The sequence below is a fragment of the Anolis sagrei genome, chromosome 2, assembly GCF_037176765.1.
Source record: "Anolis sagrei isolate rAnoSag1 chromosome 2, rAnoSag1.mat, whole genome shotgun sequence".
Taxonomy (NCBI): domain Eukaryota; kingdom Metazoa; phylum Chordata; class Lepidosauria; order Squamata; family Dactyloidae; genus Anolis; species Anolis sagrei.
The window spans coordinates 169152127-169177591 of NC_090022.1; the positions used below are offsets into that span (position 1 = coordinate 169152127).

General features: G+C 45.6%; 2 protein-coding genes across 6 annotated transcripts in view; one reads left to right on the forward strand and one right to left on the reverse strand.

Annotated features, from left to right (window-relative positions):
- Window positions 1–2659: 2659 nt before the first annotated feature.
- On the forward strand, window positions 2660–15692 carry TMED1 (transmembrane p24 trafficking protein 1). The gene is made up of 4 exons (XM_060763470.2): window positions 2660–2932; window positions 5452–5549; window positions 7581–7764; window positions 13063–15692. Exons 1-4 carry the CDS (start codon window positions 2747–2749, stop codon window positions 13279–13281), a joined length of 687 nt encoding a protein of 228 aa, XP_060619453.2. The 5' UTR covers window positions 2660–2746; the 3' UTR covers window positions 13282–15692.
- Window positions 15693–19695: 4003 nt separating this feature from the next.
- DNM2 (dynamin 2) overlaps window positions 19696–25465 on the reverse strand; it is a 91644-nt gene continuing 85874 nt past the window's right edge. For 4 of the 5 annotated variants that reach the window (XM_060763481.2, XM_060763480.2, XM_060763479.2 and 1 more), the window contains one exon: window positions 19696–21887. In XM_060763481.2, coding sequence (XP_060619464.2) covers window positions 21818–21887 — 70 coding nt within the window. In that variant the 3' untranslated portion in view covers window positions 19696–21817. The remainder of the gene's footprint in view (window positions 21888–25465) is intronic. The other variant, XR_010909266.1, reaches the window with a different exon arrangement.

The window sequence follows — 25465 nt, forward strand, 5'->3', positions numbered from 1 at the left end:
CCCCACATGAGGAGCTAGAGCTAATAAGAGGGAGCTCATCTGCCTCTCCCTGGATTCGAACCTGCGACCTGTCGGTCGGTCTTCAGTCCTGCCGGCACAGGGGTTTAACCCACTGCGGCACTGGGGGCTCCTTTATTCTGTTAGAAATGTAATATATTTGACTGGTTGCCCTGACACGACAAATAAATAAATAAGTCCCTAACATCCAGATTTATCATTTGTCATCCACTAGGCAGAGAGCCTTCTCGATCGTGGCTCCTTATTTATGGAATGCCTTGCCGGTTGAAACTCGAACCATCCGAGACATACTTGCTTTTTGGAAAGTCTGTAAAACTTTTCTTTTCCGGCAAGCTTATGATGGTGAACAACCAGGGCTATGCCTGTTCTTGCTGACTATTGTTATTGTTATGGTCATTTTAAATCTGTTTTTTAATCTGTTTCTGTAAACCGCCCCGAGCCAAATTGGGAGTAGCGGTATACAGGGCCGTAGCCAGAAAAAAATTTCGGGAGGGGTTGAAATTTTCGGGGGGGGGGGGGTTGAAAATTTCACGGGGGGGGGGGGGGGGTTGAAACCTGCCTCCTAGCTCACGCTGAAGCAAAGAGCACATCTGCAGGGGGCAGAGCAGCCTTCAATAGCCTGCAGCTCTGCCCTTGTCAACCACCTCCACCAAGTCTGGCCTCCTTAATGAGAGCATTCAACATCCCCCCACCCCACCCCAACTTGGTTGCTTCACTACTGTTCAGTCGTGGGCTGGGCCTGTAAGTAATTGTCTTTAGAACAGGATGTGCAACCTTTGCCCAGCGGGAAGCCAGGGGGCCTAAGGAGAAGTTCTCAGAGGTTTCCACCACAAACAGACTTTAGATGGCTTGAGAAGTACAACAAAGTCTTTTATTAATGAACAATCAAATAGAAACTTCTCTTGTCTTCAGTAAAGTTAAACAAATGATTCCAAGCTTTTAGGCAACTGGTGAATTCCTAATCTTGCCCACAAAGGACAGGCATCTGTCTTCAATAACTTCTTATTTAAAGGAAAATCCCTGTTTTAACTTCTCCCTGGCTGACTGTAATCTAACCCTTACTGATGTGGGCTCCGCTACTGGGTCGAACTGCGTCTGGAATGCTGAGTGGACCTACCAGCAAGGCAGTAGATGTTCTCCATCTGGAGTTCTTTGGTCTTTAGGGCTGTTTTCCTGGAAATTCTTTGGAGACTCTTAAGACCTTTCTCCCCCAGAAGGTCTTAAGGGTTGAAGCTTTTGTACAGGGGAAGCTTGCACACATCCTATACATAAGCTTACTTTGCTGAGACTAACTAAAAATGGCTCCCTTCCCTTCCCAATTGCCCTGAGCAAGGGGCGGGACCAAAACTTAACAATGATGGACAGGTGACTTGCCCTATGACTGCAACCAAAGAAGCCACCTATCTGCAGAGTCCCTGAAACCTAGGACTGCAAACAAACATTTAATACAAAGCAAATAAAGTTGGAGCTCCTGGTACAGCTGTACCAGAACAACTACATGGGCTATTGCTGCAAGTAATGACAGTGTGAATAAATTGCTAATATTTGCTTGAGATAATGCTTGCAGTTCTGGAGGGACTCTTGATTTTTTGCATCTCATAGACTTAGCAGCATGGGGATTGGGTTAACCAGTTAAAATTCATGAGTAAACCAGGTTTTTTTAAAAAAAAATCTGAAACATTTCGGGGGAGGGGGGTTGAACCCCTAACCCCCCCCCCCTCGCTACGGGCCTGGCGGTATACAAGTTGAATAAATAATAATAATTATGAAAGCCTTTGACAATTGTTGTATTGTTTTTAAGTGGGGGTTTTTTTGCACTACAAATAAGATATGTGCAGTGTGCATAGGATTTTGGCCTGCATCAATAGGAGCATAGTGTCTAGATCTAAGGAAGTAATGCTACCCCTCTATTCCGCTTTGGTTAGACCACATCTGGAATACGGTGTCCAATTCTGGGCACCACAATTCAAGAGAGATATTGACAAGCTGGAATGTGTCCAGAGGAGGGCGACTAAAATGATCAAGGGTCTGGAGAACAAGCCCTACGAGGAGCGGCTTAGTGAACTGGGCATGTTTAGCTTGAAGAAGAGAAGGCTGAGAGGAGATATAATAGCCATGTATAAATACGTGAGAGGAAGCCACAGGGAGGAGGGAGCAAGCTTGTTTTCTGCTTCCTTGGAGACTAGGACACGAAACAATGGCTTCAAACTACAAGAAAGGAGATTCTATTTGAACATGAGGAAGAACTTCCTGACCGTGAGAGCCGTTCAGCAGTGGAACTCTCTGCCCCGGAGTGTGGTGGAGGCTCCTTCTTTGGAAGCTTTTAAGCAGAGGCTGGATGGCCATTTGTCAGGGGTGATTTGAATGCAATATTCCTGCTTCTTGGCAGGGGGTTGGACTGGATGGCCCATGAGGTCTCTTCCAACTCTTTGATTCTATGATTCTATGAATTCATTCATGTTGTGTTTTTTCAAATGATAATCCGGCCCTCCAACAGTTTGAGGGGCTGCGACCTGGCCCTCTGTTTAAAAGGTTCAAAGACCCTGTTCCAGGACGAAGGTTCTTCCTTCCCTGAAGCCTCCCTCGGGCAGGGCGGAGGGGCCACTCAGGAGGCAGGCCCTTCTTCCTTCCAGCCGGGGCCTTCCTTCCCCCAGCCAGGCGCCCTCCTCTCGCCTCAGAGGGCGGCGGGGCGGGCCTCCCCTTTTCCGGGGAAGGCAGGGCCTACAGGATGGCGGCGGCGGCGGCCTGGCTGATGCTCCCTTTGGCCCTCCTCTTGGGGAGCCCGGCTGGGGAAACGGCGGCGGCGGCGGGCCTCCCTCAGGACGCAGAGTTCACCTTCTTGCTGCCGGCCGGGCGCCGCGAGTGCTTCTACCAGGCCGCGCCGGGCAACGGCTCCATGGAGGTCGAGTACCAGGTGAAGGAAGGAAAGGAAAAGCAGGCGGGAGGGAGGGAGGGAGGCCAAAGGCCGCCGCCGCCTCCGCTCTCCGTATCCGCTGGGGTTGGCTCTCTCTCTCCCCCCCCCCCTCCCAATCGTGGATACCAAAACCAAAGCCATTCTCCCTAGTGCCCTGGCCACATAGGGAGGGACCTCTGGTCTGAAATGACAAGGCTCGCATGTGCTGCTCTCTCGGAGCGCGTTAGGGTCGCCTTCACTCCTTCTTTCCTTCCTTCCCTCTCTCTTTCTCTCTCTCCCCTTCTTTCCTTCTCTCTCTCTCTTTCTCTTTCTCTCTCCCCCCTTCTTTCCTTCTCTCTCTTTCTCTCGCTCTTTCTTTCACTCTCTCCTTCTCTTTCTCTCTCTTTTCTCTCTCTCTCCTTCTCTCTCTCTCTTTCTTTCTTTCTTTCCTTCTCTTCCTTTCTCTCTCTCTCTTTCTCATTTTCTTTCCCTCTCTTTCTCTCTTTCCTTCTCTCTCTCTCTCTTTCTCTTTCTTTCTCCCTCTCTCTTTCTCTCTCGCTCTCCTTCTCTTTCCTCTCTCTTTCTCTTTCCTTCTCTCTCTCTCTCTTTCTCTTTCCTTCTCACTCTCCCTCTCTCTTTCTTACTTTCTTTCTTTCCCTCTCTTTCTCTCTCTTTCCTTCTCTCTCTCTTTCTTTCTCCCTCTCTCGCTCTCTTTCTTTCTCTCTCTCTCTCTTTCCTTCACTCTCTCTTTTTCTTTCTCTCTCTCCTCTCTCTCTCTTCTTTCTCTCTCTCTCTTCTCTCTCTCTTTCCTTCTCTCTCTTCCCTTCTCTCTCTCTTTCCTTCTCTCTTTCTCATTTTCTTTCCCTCTCTTTCTCTCTTTCCTTCTCTCTCTGTCTCTCTCTTTCTTTCTCCCTCTCTCTCTCTTTCTCTTTCCTTCTCACTCTCCCTCTCTCTTTCTTTCTTTCTTTCCCTCTCTTTCTCTCTCTTTCCTTCTCTCTCTCTTTCTCTTTCTTTCTTCTCTCTCTTCTTCTTTCTCTCTCTCTTCTCTCTCTCTCATTCCTTCTCTCTCCCTTTCTCTTTCTCTCTCTCTCTCCTCTCTCTTTCTCTCTGTCTTTCCTTCTCTCTCTCTTTCTTTCTCTCTCTCTCCTTCTCTCTCTTTCTCTCCATCTCCCTCTTTCTTTCTCTTTCTTTCTTTCTTTCTCTCTCTTTCTTTTTCTTCTCTTCCCATGCTTTGCTTTTCCTTTCTCTTCTGCTCCCTGCCTGCCTTCTTCCCTTCCCTTCCTTTACCTTTTCTTTTGCCCTTCCTTCCTTCCTTCCTTCCTTCCTTCCTTCCTTCCTTCGTTCTTTCTCTTCCATGACTTTGCTTTTCCTTTCCTCTTCTCTTCCCTTAGAATCATAGATTCAAAGAGTTGGAAGAGACCTCATGGGCCATCCAGTCCAACCCCCTGCCAAGAAGCAGGAATATTGCCTTCAAAGCACCCCCGACAGACGGCCATCCAGCCTCTGTTTAAAAACCTCCAAAGAAGGTGCCTCCACCACACTCCGGCGCAGAGAGTTCCACTGCTGAACAGCTCTCACAGTCAGGAAGTTCTTCCTCATGTTCAGATGGAATCTCCTTTCTTGCAGTTTGAAGCCATTGTTCCATTGGGTTGTTGTAGGTTTTTTTCGGGCTATATGGCCATGTTCTAGAGGCATTCTCTCCTGACGTTTCGCCTGCATCTATGGCAAGCATCCTCAGAGGTAGGTAGCAAACTTAGGCATTGTCAGGCCATCAAATGCTAATCAAGGTGGTTGAAACATTCACACCTAGCTCCAGTAGACAAGAGTTCTTTGCCCCACCCTGGTCATTCCACAGATATATAGTCCCTTTTTCCTAGTTCCAACAGACCTCACTACCTCTGAGGATGCTTGCCATAGATGCAGGCGAAACGTCAGGAGAGAATGCCTCTAGACCATGGCCATATAGCCTGAAAAAACCTACAACAACCCAGTGATTCTGGTCATGAAAGCCTTCAACAATACATTGTTCCATTGCATCCTAGTCTCCAGGGAAGCAGAAAACAAGCCTTCTCCCTCCTCCCTATGACTTCCTCTCACTTATTTATACATGGCTATCATGTCTCTCTCAGCCTTCTCTTCTGCAGGCTAAACATACCCAGCTCTTTAAGCCGCTCCTCATAGGGCTTGTTCTCCAGACTCTTGATCATTTTAGTCACACATTCCAGCATTTCAATATCTTTCTTCAATTGTGGTGCCCAGAATTGGACACAATATTCCAGGTGTGGTCTAACCAAGGCGGAATAGAGGGGGAGCACGACTTTCCTGGATCATAGAATCAAAGAGCTGGAAGAGACCTCATGGGCCATCCAGTCCAACCCCCTGCCAAGAAGCAGGAATATTGCATTCAAAGCACCCCTGACAGATGGCCATCCAGCCTCTGTTTAAAAGCTTCCAAAGAAGGAGCCTCCACCACACTCCGGTGCAGAGAGTTCCACTGCTGAACGATTTTTGTTTCCATCAATGGTTTTTGTGTCCTCTAGGTTATTGGTGGAGCCGGTCTGGATGTGGATTTCTCCTTGGAAAGCCCTTCTGGGGCCTTGCTGATCGATGAGTATCGGACATCGGACGGGGTGCACACGTGAGTCCGTCTCTCCCTCCCCCCCCCCCCCCGGCTTGTGTCCCCAGGTCTGCAAGCCATTTCAGGCAAATAGTCGCACTTACAACTACAACAATAATAATACATTTTATTTATGACCCCCTCCCCTCTTAATGGCTCGAGACAGGGCACAACAAAGTCAAAAATCTACGAACATAAAATATATGCGATACATGGCATAGGTTAAAAAATAGAAATATTTTTGAAAACAACACAGATACAAAATTGACATACATTAGCAACAGAATGCATATCAAAACTTATGATTGAAAGTTGATTGGATTGGGCTGCCAGAATAGATGGGTTTTCAATTGCGTTTTAAATTCCGAAACCTTGTGGATTGTGCCGGAGAGGTGATCCTATAGGTAAACTGGACACAAACCATGCAGGGCTTTAAAGGTCTAAACCAGGGGTCCTCAAACTTTTTAAACAGAGGGCTTGGCCACTCTGAGAATGAAATACTGTCTTGGATGAGAATTGGATCTGATACAGTAGAGTTCTTACATTTTAATGTTCTTATAGGTAGCTATAAGGGGCTTGACGAATGCAAGGCTGGGGTAAAAATTGCTGGAAGAAACATTAACAACCTTAGATATGCAGATGATACCACTTTAATGGCTGAAAGCAAGGAGGAGCTGAGGAGCCTTCTAATCAAGGTGAAAGAAGAAGAAGCTGGGTTGCAGCTAAACATAAAAAAAACCAAGATTATGGCAACAAGAATGATTGATAACTGGGAAATAGAGGGAGAAAACGTGGAGGCCGTGACAGACTTTGTATTTCTAGGTGCAAAGATTACTGCAGACGCAGACTGGAGCCAGGAAATCAGAAGACACTTACTTCTTGGGAGGAGAGCAATGACCAATCTTGAAAAAATAGTGAAGAGTAGAGACATCACAGTGGCAACGAAGATCTGCATAGTTAAAGCAATGGTATTCCCCATAGTCCCCTACGGATGTGAGAGCTGGAACTTAGGGAAGGCTGAGTGAGGGAAGATAAATGCTTTTGACCTGTGGTGTTGGAGGAAAGTCCTGAGAGTGCCTTGGACTGTGAGAAGATTCAACCAGTCCATCCTCCAGGAAATAAAGCCCGACTGCTGTAGGGAAGGATAGTAGAGGTAAAGATGAAGTACTTTGGCCACATCATGAGAAGACAGGAAAGCTTGGAGAAGATAAAGATGCTGGGGAAAATGGAAGGAAAAAGGAAGAGGGGCTGACCAAGGGCAAGATGGATGGATGGTATCATTGAAGTGACTGGATTGGCCTTGAAGGAGCTGGGGGTAGTGATGGCCAACAGGGAGCTCTGACATGGGCTGGTCCATGAGGTCACGAAGAGTCAAAGCAACTGAACGAATGAAAAACAACATGTTGTTCATTCGTTCAGTCGTCTCCGACTCCTTGTGACCTCATGGACCAGTACACGCCAGAGCTCCCTGTCGGCCGTCACCACCCCCAGCTCCTTCAAGGTCAGTCCAGTCACTTCAAGGATGCCATCCATCCATCTTGCCCTTGGTCGGCCCCTCTTCCTTTTGCCTTCCACTTTCCCCAGCATAATTGTCTTCTCCAGGCTTTGCTGTCTCCTCATGATGTGGCCAAAGTACTTCAACTTTGTCTCTAGTATCCTTCCCTCCAGTGAGCAGCCGGGCTTTATTTCCTGGAGGATGGACTGGTTGGATCTTCTCGCTGTCCAAGGCACTCTCAGAACAACACCACAGCTCAAAAGCATCGATCTTCCTTCGCTCAGCCTTCCCTAAGGTCCAGCTCTCACATCCGTAGGTTACAACAACATAGGTAGCTAATAAATGTAGAGTTAAGTAATGCATTAGAATTGGCCATATTGGTTGGGGTGAACAGAAATGGATCTAAACTTGCCGGAATCAGGATCTCAAATAAATGTGATCATAAAAGGGAGTTTCAAAGAATTGACATTGTTGGAATCGGTGTGTCTTGTACTCTTTGTGTTCTCTAATTGAGATGGAAATACACACTTTTTGTTATGCTGTCTTCTTCTCTGCAGCGTTGAACCAACAGAAAGTGGTGATTACAAGCTGTGCTTTGACAACTCCTTCAGTACCATCTCAGAGAAGTTGGTGTTCTTTGAGCTCATCTTTGACAGCCCCCAAGATGATGAAGACTTGAATCATTGGGCAGAAGTGGCTGAGCCAGAAGAAATGCTTGACATTAAGATAGAAGATATTAAGGTGGGCAAAGAGGCAAGGGGAAGGTGATTCATGCAGATTAGCACAACAAACTCCCCATGGAATAAGAGAGACTGCATTGGCTTTAGATAGGGAACAGAACCAGATACAGGAAGCCCCCAAGTTACGAACAAGATAGGTTCTGTAGGTTTGTTCTTAAGTTGAATTTGTATCTTAAGTTGGAACAGGTACATTTTTAGTGTAACTCCAGCTCTTGTCTGTCTGTCTGTCTGTCTGTCTGTCTGTCTGTCTGTCTGTCTATCTATCTATCTATCTATCTATCTGTTTTGAAAGCATAGGGAAGGGCTAACACCCCTGTCTGTGCCCCTGTTCAGAAGATTTCACCTCACTTTCTGTCCTTGTGAATTGGAGTTTTTAAAATGTGGCTTGTTGTGGAAACGGGGCTTGGTGAGAAACAAACTCCCATCTCACCATCAGTGATGCTTCCAGGGACTTGCCAAGGCAAAGCTGTCACAACCACACTGAATACTTCACTCAAGAGGAAGGTTATAGAAACGGTTTTGATTTCATTTTTGTTATATTTGTTTGGTGGCCAAGTAGCTATTTGTTAAGTCCTGATTTAATTTTCTTGACAAAAGATTCCAACTTGTGGGTGGTTGAATCTATGGATACAGGATCTGTGGATAAGGCTGGATGACTATAAATAAGTCAACAGGAAGTGAGACCTACCACATGCGATCTAGACCCCTGCCCGATAAAAGAAGCCAGAGGGGGTTTGGCAGAGTGGGTAAAGGTGGTGGTAAATGCCTCCCTACAGGAGGGAAAGTTTCCAGCGAGCTTAAAACAAGCTATTATAAAACCACTAAGTTCTTGTGGGTTTTTTCGGGCTATATGGCCATGTTCTAGAGGCATTTCTCCTGACGTTTCGCCTGCATCTATGGCAAGCATCCTCAGAGGTGAGGTTTGTTGGAACTGGGAAAAAGAGGTTTATATATCTGTGGAATGACCAGGGTGAGACAAAGGACTTTTGTCAGTTGGGCTAGTTGTGAATATTTCAACTGACCACCTTGATTAGCATACAATGGGCTGACTGTGCCTGGAGCAAACTCTTCTTGAAAGGTAATTAGATGTCCCTGCCTGCTTCCTCTCTGTTGTTGTACTGTTGCAATTTTAGAATTTTTTAATACTGGTAGCCAGATCTTGTTCATTTTCATGGTCTCCTCCTTTCTGTTGAAATTGTCCACATGTTTGTGTATTTCAATTGCTTCTCTGTATAGTCTGACATGGTGGTTGTGAGAGTGGTCCAGCATTTCTGTGTTCTCAAATAATATGCTGTGTCCAGGTTGGTTCATCAGGTGCTCTGCTATGGCTGATTTCTCTGGTTGGAGTAGTTTGCAGTGCCTTTCATGTTCCTTGATGCGTGTCTGGGCGCTGCGTTTGGTGGTCCCTATGTAGACTTGTCCACAGCTGCATGGTACATGGTAGACTCCTGCAGAGGTGAGAGGATCCCTCTTGTCCTTTGCTGAACGTAGCATTTGTTGGATTTTCTTAGTAGGTCTGTAGGTGTAGGTATTATAAAACCGCTGTTGAAAAAGCCATCATTAGACCCCACTCAATTAGACAACTTTCGGCCAGTTTCCAATCTCCCCTACTTGGGCAAAGTCATGGAACGTGTGGTGGCAACACAACTCCAGGGATTTCTGGTGGACACTGATTATCTAGATCTGGCACAGTCTGGCTTTAGGCTGGGACATGGAACTGAGACAGCCTTCGTCACCTTGGTAGATGATCTTCTACCAAGCAGAACTGAGGAGTGTGTCCCTGTTAGTTCTGCTGGACCTCTCAGCGGCTTTCGATACTGTCAACCACAGTATCCTTTTGGGACGCCTCGCAGATATGGGACTTGGGGGTACTGCTTTGCAGTGGCTCCAGTCCTTTCTTGAGGGACGGTCCCAGTAGGTGTTACTGGGTGACTCCTGTTCGGCCCCACAGCCTTTGTTGTGTGGAGTCCCACAGGGTTCAATTCTGTCCCCAATGTTGTTCAACATCTACATGAAACCGCTGGGGGAGATCATCCGGAGTTTCGGAATGCGGTGTTATCTCTATGCAGATGATGTCCAAATCTGTCACTCCTTTCCTCCTGTCACCAAGGAGGCTGTCCAAACCTTGAACCGGTGCTTGGCTGCTGTGTCGGACTGGAAGAGAGCTAACAAATTGAAACTGAATCCAGACAAGACAGAGGTCCTACTGGTCAGTCGGAAGGCCGAACAGGGTATAGGGTTACAGCCGGTGTTAGACGGGGTTACACTCCCCCTGAAGACGCAGGTTCGCAGCTTGGGAGTGATCCTGGACTCATCGCTGAGCCTGGAACCCCAGGTTTCGGCGGTGGCCAGGAGAGCTTTTGCACAATTAAAACTTGTTCGCCACTTGCGCCCGTACCTTGGGAAGTCTGATTTGGCCACAGTGGTCCACGCTCTTGTTACATCCCGAATAGATTACTGCAACACACTCTACATGGGGTTGCCTTTGAAAATTGTTCGGAAACTTCAGTTAGTCCAATGGGCGGCAGCTAGATTAATCACCGGAGCATCATACAGGGAACATACCACCTTTCTGCTATGCCAGCGTGGCTGCCGATCCAGTTCCGAGCACAATTCAAAGTGCTGGTTTTGACCTACAAAACCCTATACGGCTCCGGCCCAGCATACCTGTCCGAACGTATCTCCTTCTATGTCCCACCTCGGAGTTTAAGATCTTCTGGGGAGGCCCTGCTCTCGGCCCCACCTCTATCACAAGTGAGGCTGGCAGGGACGAGGGACAGGGCCTCCTCAGTGGTGGCCCCTCGCCTGTGGAACTCACTCCCTGGGGAAATTAGGTCATCAACATCCCTCCTCTCCTTCAGAAGGAAGCTGAAAACATGGAAATGGACCAGGCCTTTGGGTAATCTGGCAAACTGTCAAGGTAATGATGACCAGAATTTGGAGAGGACTATGGAAATGCTGAATGGACTTACGGATTTTAGAACTCGATGAACGTTGGCTACTAGATTGGCTTTTAGTTGTTTTTATATTAATTGAATGTTTTAACTTGTGGTTATTGTTGTTATGTATTTTATCTGTTGAATTGTTGGCATCGAATTGTGCCGGTTGTAAGCTACCCTGAGTCCCCCCCTAGGGGGTTGAGAAGGGCAGGCCCTGAAATAAAATAAATAAATAAGTAGCTGTCAGCGCCTACTCTCTTCAAGGCCCCAGTAAGACCCAAGGTCTGTGCTGCGCTCCAGACAATGTAGGGGAGTCACACTCATCTTCATCAAAGGCCATGTCGGCCTTATGGTTGTCTTCAAAGGGCCATTGACTCCATCAGGCCCGTAGGTGGGGGTGGGGGGCTTGAGGGGTTTCAGCCCCCCCCCCAAATTCTCAGGGTGGTCCACGAGAAGGCCTTACTGGTACATTGTTTAAACTGTTATGTTTATTCATATCATGATCTGATCACCATGCTCAATATATCCCATATGCATGGGGGTATTGGGATAATGATACAAAAGGTTTGCTAGGGCAGATCCTGAGCCCCCCCCCGAACCAAACTCACCCCCCCCCCCCCCCGGAATCCTGGCTATGGGCCATTGACTCCATAAATGGAGAATCCATGAGTGCAGAGGGCCAACTACAATTTTGTTAATTAGTGGTTGGCTTTTTTAGTTTCTGTAGTTTTTACACAATTTGGGTGCGCAGATGTTAACAGCTGCCACAACTTTTGGTCATCTGCCTGGAAGACTGGGGATAGAGGAAATTACAACCCAACAGCACTTGTGGCTCTGAGGTCATTTCAAAGAGGTATCGTATCCACAAGCCTTGTATCTAAATCCATGATGTCTAATAAAGAATTCAGGAAGTGTAGTGCAGCAACATAAAATGACATGGATGGTCATATTTAGGCCACAGGCCTTAACACATGATGTAAGGCATCAGATGCCTAGAAGAGAGTAGGCGCTGACAGCTATTTCCTGTTGACTTATTTATAGTCATCCAGCCTTATCCACAGATTCTGTATCCATAGATTCAACCACCCACAAGTTGGAATATTTTAATAAATCAGAAAGAAAAGTTAGATTTTGCCATTCTATCTAAGGGTCACTATTTTAGTACTCCAAAAATAGTGGAGTATCCTTTGGGATTCCTATGTAACAAATCCCAGTGTAACAAAGGCCCACCACATTTGATGTATATCATGCCTTTCTTCAAAAATGGGAGTCATAGTAAGACTGAGTTTGTGAAAAGATAGTTTAAAATATAAAATATTGAAATAGGATAATCCCATTGATTTTTGCTGTAAATTTTTACTGATAGAAAAGAAAAACCATAATACTAACTGGTGCGACTTACAGGGAGCGGTCAACCCCCCTGTTTAAGGAGCTCCATTGGCTGCCGTTCATCTTCCTGTCCCAATTCAAGGTGCAGGTTCTTACCTACAAAGCCCTGAACGGTTTGGGACCCGCCTACCACGTGACTGCATTTCTATGTACGAACCCACACGATCTCTTCGATCATCCGAAGAGGCCCTGCTTGCGCTCCCGCCTCCCTCGCAGGCGCGATTGGTGGGGACAAGGGACAGGGCCTTCTCTGTGGTGGCCCCCTGACTCTGGAACTCTCTCCCCAAGGACATCAGACAAGCCCCAACGTTGGCAGTCTTTAGGAAGACGTGGTTGTTCCACTGTGCCTTCCCAGAATAGGAAACTCCAAGCATCATGTCCCAAATGCACTTTACTAGAGATTTAAGATTAATTGCATACCACACCTATCTCCAAAAATCTATCCATTTCACTTGATCATGTCCAGCATTTTTTAAAATTTTAATCATTACATTTGGCCCGGCCTTAGATTTTAACTGCATCATGGTATTATTGTTTAATGTTTATTCCTATTGTTTAATGTTTATTCCTATTGTTTAATGTTTATTGCTTTGTTTTATGAGTTGATTTATTGTTGTATTTGTTATGCTATTGTTTTACTGTTGTATTTGGCCTCAGCCTCAGTCTCTTGTAAGCCGCACCGAGTCCTTCGGGAGATGTTAGCGGGGTATAAATAAAGGTTTTTATACACACACACACAGGACCACCACAACACGTGGCAGGAGATGGCTAGTTGAATTAATATAATAAACAATAGTTGCTGCCAGGCACCTCTTCTGTTTAGAGCTAGAAAAGAATAAAATAGTCTCTCTCTCTCTCTCTCTCTCTCTCTCTCTCTCTTTCCTAGAAGCCCTTGATTCCTCAGCATGAGTCCATGACTCCCCACAGTGACACCAATAACCTCCACTGCTATTGTTTTCTTACCACTATAGGAATCTATTGAAACGATGAAGAGCCGCCTCGAGCGAAGTATCCAGATGCAGGCACTGCTTCGTGCCTTTGAAGCACGAGATCGCAATTTGCAGGAGCACAACCTGAGCCGGGTCAACTTCTGGTCTGCTGTCAACCTCACTGTGCTGCTGCTGGTGTCCTTTCTCCAGGTGTATTTGTTGAAAAGCCTCTTCGAAGACAAGAGGAGGTTCTGGACGTAGCATAAAAAGAAACAACAGACTCCCCACCCCCCTTTATGCCTGTTGGGTCCAGGAATAGGGCCAGCATCCTTATTGCCAAAGCTTAGTACTGCCAGAATTAGCGATCGATTTGAGCTTGTTCCCTGCAGGAATTAGGGTTTCAAGAAATTAGGGTGGGGGGCATGAAATGTCCACATCTGGTGCAATGGCAGGGCAAAGCAACAGCATGTGGAAACTGAAAACCGGCAAGTGGGATTGGGGAGGTGGAGCTGTTGGGTTGAAACAGACATTAATAAGGACACCAACTTCAGTGCCACCTCCACTTCAGTTTTCCTTCTGTTGACAGTGAAGAGTGGACAATATCCTAAAGGATTATAGCTTGTCTCTGGGCCCTAATCTTGAATATTCTGCAGCTGACCGGATCCATGTGTGCCTTAGCCAGAGGTGCTAGATTGACTGGAAGTAGGTATGACTGCTTCCTGCACTCAATAGGTTTGTCGTGCTTCCTCTCTGTTTTGACTTTCCTTGCCTTAAAGAGGTACCACAATATTTCAAAATGTTAATAAATCTCCCAGGGTAAGTTTGATCATCTTTGCTCGCCATGGTTATCTTGGCATGAAAACACGAGGAATATGTGCAATTGCTGAAGGGATTGTGGAAAGAAGCTTTGATTCCACCAATGTACGAGGGGTATTTTTAAAGTAAGGTCCGTTTTGTTGTAGACACTAGTAGTTCGCGCGCATACCGCAATGAGCACGTGCGTCGTGTACCGTCATGCCTTGGGAACAACTGTGCTCAGTTTCCACTCTGTAGCTAACCTGTACGGTTCTGTTCTGTGCTTTAAAAATGTTTAAGACTATCAACTCACCCGCCGCATGTGAGGTTCGCTCAGTGATACGGTTTTTGTCAGCAAGGAACCTGCCTGCTGCAGAAATTCATCAGCGGGTGAGTTGATAGTCTTAAACATTTTTAAAGCACAGAACAGAACCGTACAGGTTAGCTACAGAGCGGAAACTGAGCACAGTTGTTCCCAAGGCATGCCGGTACACGACGCACGTGCACGTTGGGGTATGCGTGCGAACTACTAGTGTCTACAACAAAACGGACCTTACTTAAAAATACCCCTCATAATAAAGATAAAGTGCAAAGGGGTACTCCTTTGAGTTATCCACCTTCCCCTTTCCAGTCTAGAATTCCTAATTCTATTCGGAAGGCACACTGAATGTGAAACATTTGCTCCCCTGACAGGGAAGCCTCCCTTGCCTTTCAAGATGACTTCTTTGGGGGCCTGTAAGTGTTGGAATTCAGTAGCAAATAGCCTGTCTTTGGGCTGATGCTCATTGTTTATGAGTCACGGATACAGTCTAGTTGGTTCCATCTTTTTTCCCCCCTTGAGTTAAGACTATGGTGCTTTGAATTATTTTATGGACCCTAGGATAAGCGATCCCTTTTACATTACATACTATCTGTACAGACAGTATGATTCACCTTTAACTGCAATGGCTGCTTCCTATGGGATCCTGGAGATTATGGTTTAGTCCAGTGGTTCTCAATCTGGGGTCCCCAGATGTTTTTGGCCTACAACTCCCAGAAATCCCAGCCAGTTTACCAGCTGTTAGGATTTCTGGGAGTTGAAGGCTAAAAACATCTGGGGACCCCAGCTTGAGAACCACTGGTTTAGTCGGAGGCACCTGAGGAAGAGCTCTTTTCCTTCAGCTGACATTCCCAGAGTCCCATTGCACAAAACCAGGGCCATGGAAGTGCAGCCATCGTGCTATAACTAGTGTAGAAAGGCCCGGGAATATTTCAGTTGGTGAATATATATGATGGTAGCCGATCCCTTTATATATAACCAGAAGAAATTTGTGTTGAAAATAGAGGGTGGGGATTCAATCCCTATCACTCCTACTGCGCTCCTCCTGTAGCTGGCCCCAATTCAAGAAATAAGGCAAGCTAGAAGTGTATTTGGGAGAAAGGTGGAGAGGTGTGTGAGCAAAGGAAAAAATTGAGCACTCCTTTGCATTTGACATAACATCACCACTCTCCCTTCACAGGATAGATTTCCTATTGCTTCAGCCTTGATTTTTTCCCTCTCGTTGGCAATGAATTGACTGAGCAGGAGTAGCAGGTGTCTTGTCCCAACAGCTATTTTTAATGTGCTGTTGCATTTCACTTTTTCCTATGTAGACATAGTATGAGGTTTACTTGTCTATAGCAATATGTGAGCCTAAGCTGGCTGTTCATGGTACTGTGCCTTCAGCTGATCAAACTCTCTGTAACCTCATCCCAGGTCAGCCGGTGGCCGGACAATGCAGTGTTGAAATATGGCTGGTGTAGTATTAATGGCAGAGACTGCCAACACTGACCCTTATGAGTGGATCTAAGAATGTGTGTAAGTCTATGTTTGTTCAATAAATTGTCTTTGAATTAGAGTATCTGCTGTCCTAAATCTGTTACAGAGTGTGGGTGGCATGGCGTTCCCTTCAGTAAGAATTCATCCGCCTAGTGTACTAGGGTGGGAAACCTCTGCTGTGCCAGCTCCACTGGCTGCCAGTCTGCTACCGGGCATAATTCAAAGTGCTGGCTTTAGCCTATAAAGCCCTAAGCGCTTCTAGTCTGGCTTACCTATCTGAACGTATCTCTCCTTATGAACCATCTAGGACAGGGGTCCTCCAACTTTTTAAACCGGGGGCCAGTTCACTGTCCCTCAGACTGTTGGAGGGCCGGACTATAGTTTTTTTTAAAAAAAAATCAATAAAACATTCCTATGCACATTGCACATATCTTATATTGCTGTGTGGAAGGGCCCTTAGAGGGGGTTCTTTCTAGCTCTCTTTAGGCAGTAATTCCAGGAGCACAGAATGGGAAATCTTCCTATTTCTAGTCTGAACAAAATCTGGCTACCAGTATTAAAAAACCTCTAAAATTATAACTGTAAATAAAGAACAACACTCAAACACAGGGGAACTCCAGACAAGAAAAAATCAGGGCCAGCTAATCACCTCTCAACAAAGGATTCTCCCTAAAAACTGTCCAGGGACAACCTAGCTACGGTGATCCAGGCCATGGTCATCTCAAGACTGGACTACTGCAACGCCCTCTACATTGGCCTCCCTCTGTCGGTGATTCGGAAGCTCAAGTTGGTACAAAACCCAGCTGCTCAGCTTCTTGCAGGAATTCCGATGAGATGCCACATACCACCAATCTTACTACAGCTGCATTGGTTACCAATTGAGCACCAGATCACTTTCAAAGTGATGGTACTCACCTTTAAGGCCTTGCATGGTCTGGGGCCAATGTATCTGAGGGATCGTCTCACCCCCTACCAACCCCAGAGATCCCTCCGTTCTGAGGACCAAGATCTATTGGAAGTCCCCAGTGTCAAGACCTTGCGTCCAACGGCAACCAGACGCAGAGCCTTCACAGCAGTGGCGCCATCAGTCTGGAATGCTCTGCCACCTGAAGTTCGTGCCCTGCGGGACTTACCAGCTTTCCGCAGGGCATGTAAGACATACCTGTTTCGACAGGCTTTTAATGTTTGATACTGTTGTTTTTAAATTGTTTTAAATTGCTTTTAAACTTTGTTAGATTTTAACTATTCTTGTAAGCCGCTCCGAGCCCCAGGGGAGTGGCGGCATATGTTTAAATAATAAATAAATAAATAAAAACTGTCAGGCTATGAAATGGTAATCAATGTGGCCAATTGAAACATTCATACCTACCTCCAACAGACAAGAGTTCTTTCTCCCACCCTGGATCTTCCACAATTTTTCTAGTTAAAGGTTTTCCTCTGACATGAGGAAAACCTCATGTCAGAGAAACCTCTGACATGAGGTTTTCCTCTGACATGAGTGTCTGACTCTGGGGTGTGGTGCTCATCTGCATTTCTAAGTCCAAGAGCCAGCGTTGTCCGTACACACCTCCAAGGTCTACATGACTGCATAGAGCGCTGGGGCAGCCTCCCTTGGCTGGCTCACGCTGCCCATCGAGGCACCTGCCTAGCGAGGTGCTTTACGGGCAAGTAGGCTGCGCGCAACAGCTGCCCTTGGCTGGCTCATGCTGCCCATCGGGCCTAATGGATAGCATGAGCCAGCCAAGGGAGGGGCACTGTGTGTGAGGGTTGCTCCTCCTCCGCGGGCTGGATAAGTGCCCTTGGCGGGCCGGAAGTGGCCCGTGGGGCGTAGTTTGAGGACCCCTGATCTAGGACCTTAAAGATCGTCTGGGAAGGCCCTGGTCTTGATCCCGCCTTCCTCACAGATGCGTTTGGCGGGGACGAGAGACAGGACCTTCTCAGTGGTGGCCCCTCAGCTATAGAACGCTCTCCCCAGGGATATAAGATCAGCTCCCTCCCTTCTGTTGTTCATTCGTTCAGTCGTTTCCGACTCTTCGTGACTTCACGGACCAGTCCACACCAGAGCTCTCTGTCGGTCCGTCACCACCCCCAGCTTCCTCAAGGTCAATCCAATCAAGGATACCATCCATCCATCATGCCCTTGGTCTTCTTTCTAACATTCTGCAAAATGTTTAAGACCTGGCTCTTCGAGCAAGCTTTTTCTACTAGAGCATAATTAGGTGTAAACTAATATATGGAATGACTGACAATGCAACTGGACAATGATTTTAGTAAGGAGACACTGAAGATCTTGTTTTTTGCAGATATATTTGCTTTTTATATTCCATTTTAAATGTTGAATTGTTTTTATAATTGTTTTAACTGTATTTTGATATTTGTTATGGCATCAAATTGCTACTTTAATGTTCTGCTGATGTTGTTAAGAGTGTTGTTGAGGTTCTTTGTCAACAGGGGGCGGACTAAAAGATCTTGGAACGTACTGATGGTTCTAATGTTTAAGCTTAGGAGATATGGCTTCATATCAATTCTTTGGGATCATGGGGTCCATAAAAGTGATGATTATGCGAGTGGCGTTAAATGTATTATATGCCACTCCATCAATTTAATATCACTTGTCCTCAGCAAAAGCTGTAATAGTTTATTTATTTATTTACAGCTTTTATATTCTGCCCTTCTCACCCTGCAGGGGACTCAGGGCAGATTACAGTGTACACATATATGGCAAACATTCAATGCCAATTTTTGACATACAAACATATACAGACATACACAGTGGTATTTAACTTTTTTCTAGCCTTCCCTTGCCACGCGTTGCTGTGGCCCACATGGGGGTTCTGTGTGGGAGGTTTGGCCCAATTCTATCATTGGTGGGGTTCAGAATGCTCTGTGATTGTAGGTAAACTATAAATCCCAGCAACTGCAATTCCCAAATGTCAAGGTCTATTTTCCCCAAACCACCAGTGTTCATATTTGGGCATATTGAATATTTGTGCCAAGTTTGGTCCAGATCCATCACTGAGTGCACCGTGCTCTCTGGATGTAGGTGAACTACAACTCCAAAACTCAAGGTCAATGCCCACCAAATCCTTCCAGTATTTTCTGTTGGTCATGGGAGAACTATGTGCCAAGTTTGGTTCAATTCCATCGTTGGTGGGTTCAGAATGCTCTTTGATTGTAAGTGAACTATAAATCCCAGCAACTACAACTCCCAATTGACAAAATCAAATTTTTTGAGTGAAGGACATACATTGGGTTGTTAGGTGTCTTACGTCCAAATTTGGTGTCAATTTGTCCAGTGGTTTTTGAGTTGTGTTAATCCCACAAACGAACATTACATTTCTATTTATATAGATAAATACATTGTGTGTTTAGAATTGGGTCCCATCTCCAAGATATCTAATTATGTATACATATGCAAATACAGGTATTCCAATATCTAAAAAGCTAAAAATCCCAAACAATTCTTGTTCTAAGCATTTTGGATAAGGGATACTCAACCTGCTTTACCTGTGACAGATGTCATTATTGAAGGGACACAGTAAATGTAATAGAATCATAGAATCAAAGAGTTGGAAGAGACCTCATGGGCCATCCAGTCCAACCCCCTGCCAAGAAGCAGGAAAATTGCATTCAAATCACCCCTGACAAATGGCCATCCAGCCTCTGTTTAAAAGCTTCCAAAGAAGGAGCCTCCACCACACTCCGAGGCAGAGAGTTCCACTGCTGAACGGCTCTCACAGTCAGGAAGTTCTTCCTAATGTTCAGATGGAATCTCCTCTCTTGTAGTTTGAAGCCATTGTTCCATTGCGTCCTAGTCTCCATGGAAGTAGAAAACAAGCTTGCTCACTCCTCCCTGTGGCTTCCTCTCACATATTTATACATGGCTATCATATCTCCTCTCAGCCTTCTTCAGGCTAAACATGCCCAGCTCCTTAAGCCGCTCCTCATAGGGCTTGTTCTCCAGACCCTTGATCATTTTAGTCGCCCTCCTCTGGACACATTCCATCTTGTCCTCTCTCAAACAAATTATCCAGTGGAATGCCAGCAAGATACAAAAAAAACCAACACCACAAGCTGCCAGAGACCTTCCACCAGCAGAATTTCCCTTTATTTTAGTTTATTAATAAGATACATAATGGAGGCACTTATCTCAAACTTCTGGGAGCTTTTCTCATCTAAGACGAGTGAGAGAAAGTCTCATAGCCCCTTCACACATGGTAACAGGAAGAATCAAGAGGAAGCAAATCGGAACAAATGAAGTCCATGTTACCAAGCAAATGCCAGCTTTCAGAGAAGTGATGGGCACAAGTGGCAGGAGGTCACAAAATGCATTGGAAGACGGGTCAAAGTTCTTGCTAGTGACTTTGGAGGCAGAGGGACATTTGCAGGAAGGCAACATTGGTTATTAGGGCAGACGGTATAGATTTCAAGCAGTAAAGGCACAAAGGTAGCACTGTTTGTGGAAGGTTCATATCCTCCAGGACATGAAACAAGCAACTACTGCTCCAGCTCAGGTAGAAAGGGAAGAGGCCACTGGAAGAAAACATTTAAGGCAGATGGTGTGTGTTATTGTTCCTTACATCTTGTCTCAGGAAGGGCTGAGGAATCCCTGATAGGCTTGTGCATGGGGGGCCATTTTTAAAAAATCTAGAGTTTATACAAGTATTAATACAGTCTGACTTTATGAAAAAAAATATATACAACCGCAGCCCAGGGAGGGCAGAGTGCTTTACTAATCCTGCTGAGAAGGTTCCAGTGTTGCTTCATGAACCATTGGGGAAAGGAATGGCTCCACAGATAGGACAGCCATTGCTGAGATCTCTTCTCAGAGAAGCGGAGCTTATATTAGGCAGTGGTCCTTCCAGCACTACAGTCCCACAATGTGTTTCTGAACATAGTTTGCCATGAAAAACCTTCCTTGCCCTAAAGACAGAGACAAGCTGCACTGCCAAGGATCTAAAAAATGAATTAACTGTATGGGACAAAGTCACTCTTCTGGATAGAATTTGGGGGGGGGGGGGGTTTCCACAGAAAGAAATCAGGCTGAAGAGGATCATAATCTGATAAAACCCCTGACAACCTGCACCACTTCTCCACATGGGGTTGGGAACCTAACAATTAGTTGTAGCGAATCAGGGCGTGCTGGCATTACCCAATAAATGATTGACGTTCCTGCAATTGGTTATCGGGATGTTTCTCTCGCATAAACAGGAAGCCCCGCCAATCATTTTTTATCCATGCCAAAATTGGAACGTTGAGTTCAATGCCATTGCTTCTGTTTTAAGCACAAGCACTGGCAGCAGAGAGGATAACCTGGCGTGAGCATTAAACCTGAGACCCAAAAGCAACCCAATGTCTTCCTTGTTCCATTTATTTTGCTTGATACAGTCTGACTCCAGTTCAGTGAATTGGGTTTATGAGCAATGTGCTCTCTGTAGTCTGATCATTTTTCCCCTCTCCTTCTAATATATATAACGGAAATCGAGTGATAAATTCTGCGCTGAAATTTAAAGGGGGGGGAGGGGAGTTAAGGCAATCTAAGGGGGAGATTTTTTTAATATATATATATATATATCTTATAGTACAAAGAAACCCATTGCAGGATGGGTGGGGCAAAGGAAGTGGACAAGTTCTATGAACATGAATGGCAAAAGGAGATTCAATGTGCTGAATGCAGAACTACAGGTGGAAACACAAACTTTCCACTCGTACACATTCCCAGGTAATCCCTTGGCAATCACTCAATTCAGGGTTTCATTTCATATTTTCAACAAAGTGCAAAACAACTCCACAAAACAGAATCCTCCACGTTCCCATGTGGAACGGGTCTGGTGTGGTCACTGCAAGGAGGATGAGGAAACAAGCTCCCCTTCTGTCTAGAGAAGGATCTGATCCCCAAATCGCTCCCAAGCCAAGACCCAGGACAAAGAGAGGGAACTACTACAAGGAATGCTTGGCCTCTCAGAGCTATTTACAGGTCACTGTCCCACAGCACCCATCCCATTGTGACTTCTGCCGTGGTCGGCTATGGTAGCAGGGGGAGGAGGGGGAAGAGGAAGAGGAAGAGGAGGAAGAGGAGATGGGGAAATGGGCCTTGGCTACAGCTGATCAGTTGCAAAGAGCAGTTTTACATGAGATTAGGCATGAGTTTTGTCCACAAGATAGTTAACAAGCAATCATCCCTGCTCAGGGTAGTGGTCATGGTTAATCTAATAAGGAGGGCTCAGCTGGTCTGATAATGGTGGGCCGGTTCGGAGCTGCTGGGGGTCTTCTGCTGCAGAAAGGAAAAAAAAAAAGAAATAGTGAGCGGTGAAGAGTAGGAAGGGGGGAATCACAAATTATTAGTAGGTAAAGCCAATGCTCAGAACCCAAGCCAGTTTGAGCTAGGGATCTTCTCTGTCCTGAAAGACAAACAGCCACACGTTGGGGCGTATTTTGCCAATAAGGGATGACTACAAGAATGTTTCCATTTACTGGAAAAAATCTGGAGCTTTGACACCTTGTAAAAGATAATCAGCCCCCAATGGCACAGTGGGTTAAACCCCTGTGCCGGCAGGACTGAAGACCGACAGGTCGCAGGTTCGAATCCGGGGAGAGGTGGATGAGCTCCCTCTATCAGCTCCAGCTCCTCATGCGGGGACATGAGAGAAGCCTCCCACAAGGATGATAAAAAACATCAAATCATCCAGGCGTCCCCTGGGCAACGTCCTTGCAGACGGCCAATTCTCTCACACCAGGAGCGACTTGCAGTCACTCCTGACACAACACAAACAAAATCAGCTCTAGTTTATTTCTCTATACATGCTCTGGTCAAGCAGCAGGGAGCCTAGGCAAGGGAGTGCTTGTTCAGGGCCACTTGACAGACCTTGTGATAATTTATAAAAACACAGAGTTGTCGAAGGCTTTCGTGGCCGGAATCACTGAGTTGTTGTAGGTTTTTTCGGGCTATATGGCCATGTTCTAGAGGCATCCTCTCCTGATGTTTTGCCTGCATTTATGGCAAGCATCCTCAGGGGTAGTGAGGTCTGTTGGAACGAGGAAAATGGATTTGGGCTCTGCGTTTGGTGGTCCCTATGTGACTTGTCCACAGCTGCATGGTACACGGTTGACTCCTGCAGAAGTGAGAGGATCCCTCTTGTCCTTTGCTGAACGTAACATTTGTTGGATTTTCTTGGTGGGTCTGTAGATAGTCTGTATGTTTCCTCATCAGCTTCCCTATGCAGTCAGTGGTTCCCTTGATGTATGGCAAGAACACCTTTCCTCTGGGTGGATCTTTGTCTTGACTCTCGTGGCTTGTTCTCGGTTTTGCAGCTCTTCTGATGGAGTGGAGTATCCATTGGCCTGTAGAGCCTGTAGAGCAGCTGTGGACAAGGCTACATAGGGACAACCAAACGCTGCATTGCCCAAACACAAATCAAGGAACATGAAAGGCACTGCAGACTACTTCAACCAGAGAAGTCAGCCATAACAAGAATACCTGATGAACCAACCTGGACACAGCATATTATTTGAGAACACAGAAATGCTGGACCACTCTAACAACCACCATGTCAGGCTGCACAGAAAAGCCATTGAAATCCACAAGCATGTGGACAATTTCAACAGAAAGGAGGAAACCATGAAAATGAACAAAATCTGGTTACCAGTATTAAAAACTCTAAAATTACAACAGCAAAAGAGAGGAAACAATCTGGGACATCTAATCACCTCTCAACAAAGGATTGCCCCAGGCACCGCCAGGCCATCAAATGCTAACCTAGGTGGTCAGTTGAAACATTCACACCTAGCTCCAACAGACAGGAGTCCTTTGTCCCACCCTGGTCATTCCACAGATATATACACCCTTTTTCCTAGTTCCAACAGACCTCACTAACTCCGAGGATGCTTGCCATAGATGCAGGCGAAACGTCAGGAGAGGATGCCTCTAGAACATGGCCATTTAGCCCGAAAAAACCTACAGCAACACACACTGAGAGTTGTGTTCAAACTCTCATCCTGCTTTCCCCCATTGTCATGTGAATAGGTGAATCTTACAAAGGTCTGCTGCAATCAATATTCTCAAGAGTAGGGCACAAATCACACAAGTTAATTAAGAAATGCAGCCATATTTGTGGCTTTAACCTTCATGGGTTTGATGATTCACAGATTTTTTGCTACACCTCCACTGGTGCCCTATGCCATCTTAAAGGGGTCATTGATAACACTAGTGTCTAGGTTGAGCTGTGTTAAGTTAGATTTAGTTATCAGGCAAATATTTGGTCCGTGGAGGGAAATCAAACTGATTGTATGGCTGGGCCTGGCCATGAACATGATCCCATTTACTTGCTTAGGAGGGTGAGGGGAAAGGGGATGAGAGGGGGAAACACAAGGAAGGAGATTGTGTGTGCACTCCCTTGCACAGTTGCTAACTTGGGTGGCAGTCAGGGAAGTGTAAGAAGGAAGGCTGATGATGCACAGGTTTCTAGGGAGGATTGAGGGCAAGGGATGGGGAGAGGGAAGGAACAAAGAGCTGGGTCAGGGTGGCAGTGGGAAGAGGCTGCAGCAGTTACTCTTACAGCGGTACCCATATACTAATGCCATCCCATCTCGTGGTCAATTCATCCCATGCATGCATCCTCCCTCCCTGCGCTCCCTCTTCATCCCCTTCACTGTTGAACAAGTGAATATGTGATGTAACGTGTGCAAGGCTAGGCCCAGCCACCTTGCCAGTACAGGTATCTTTTTGTGTGTTTTAAATATAGTTTGAGTGGTCAAAGATATATTTTTCAAATATATTTTCAAAAGACTCCCTCGCCAAAGTAGGGGGCCAACCTCACCTTTGCAAAATGGTAATTTGAATTTTGAAGAAAAAAAAATCCCCACTATATTACATACATTTGCATAGGTCTGTTTTAAATTAACTGGGGTAACCTATTCTGCTGATTTTATGCAAATGGCTATCTAAGGGTCAACAGAGCTATTTCAGCTGAGACCAGCAACTAATGTTAAAATCCAGTGCCTGATGACTGGAACACTTTATCAGCAACCACATACTGATAATTCAATGGATGCTGAACACATATTTTTTAAAGATACCTCGGCATCACAACAATTAGAAACTTATATTGCAACTCTGAAAGCTGTAATTCACAGAGAACTACATTTTATGACTTCTCTGCCATATTCTGCACCTTCTTCACATTTGTGCAGAATGGTGGTCCCTCTTTGTCCTACATATGAGAAGGCTTCCAGAACAAATTTTGGCCCCCTGCTAACATTCTGATAGGATGAACCATGGCAGACTTGCTCAATTTGCAACCTTCCAATGCCTCAGGCTGTAAGGAGAGATAGGTAACTAATTTATTATTACTATTATTATTATTATTATTATTATTATTATTATTATTATATAATACTACTACTATCACTATGATGACTACTAGACTGCAGTTCATGTTCTCCCCAGCCAGGATGACTACATTTGGCCAAAATGATGGAAACTGCAGTCTGAATGGCATGAAGCTGAAGAACTAGGAAAACAGCTTCACAGGAGTCATGACAAAATATTTCTGTGCTGATTAGACAGTATGGTAAACATGGCAGCTAAAAAAACATATGAGGGAGCATTGGGGCACTTTACAATAACTACAAAAAGTTTAGCTAACATCAAATTCCTGGAACAGCTATTAGCCAGAATGAATCTGCAGGCTGGTTGCCTATTCACATAATTTCTTTTCATCATGGAGAAGTACAAAGCACACGGAGGCCCTGTGCTTGACCACATCCTTGGCTTCTTGGATATCACCAGCCTTTTCCTACATATTTTCAGCTTCTTTCTGCAGACCTAAGAGACACATATTTAAAATGAAAGTT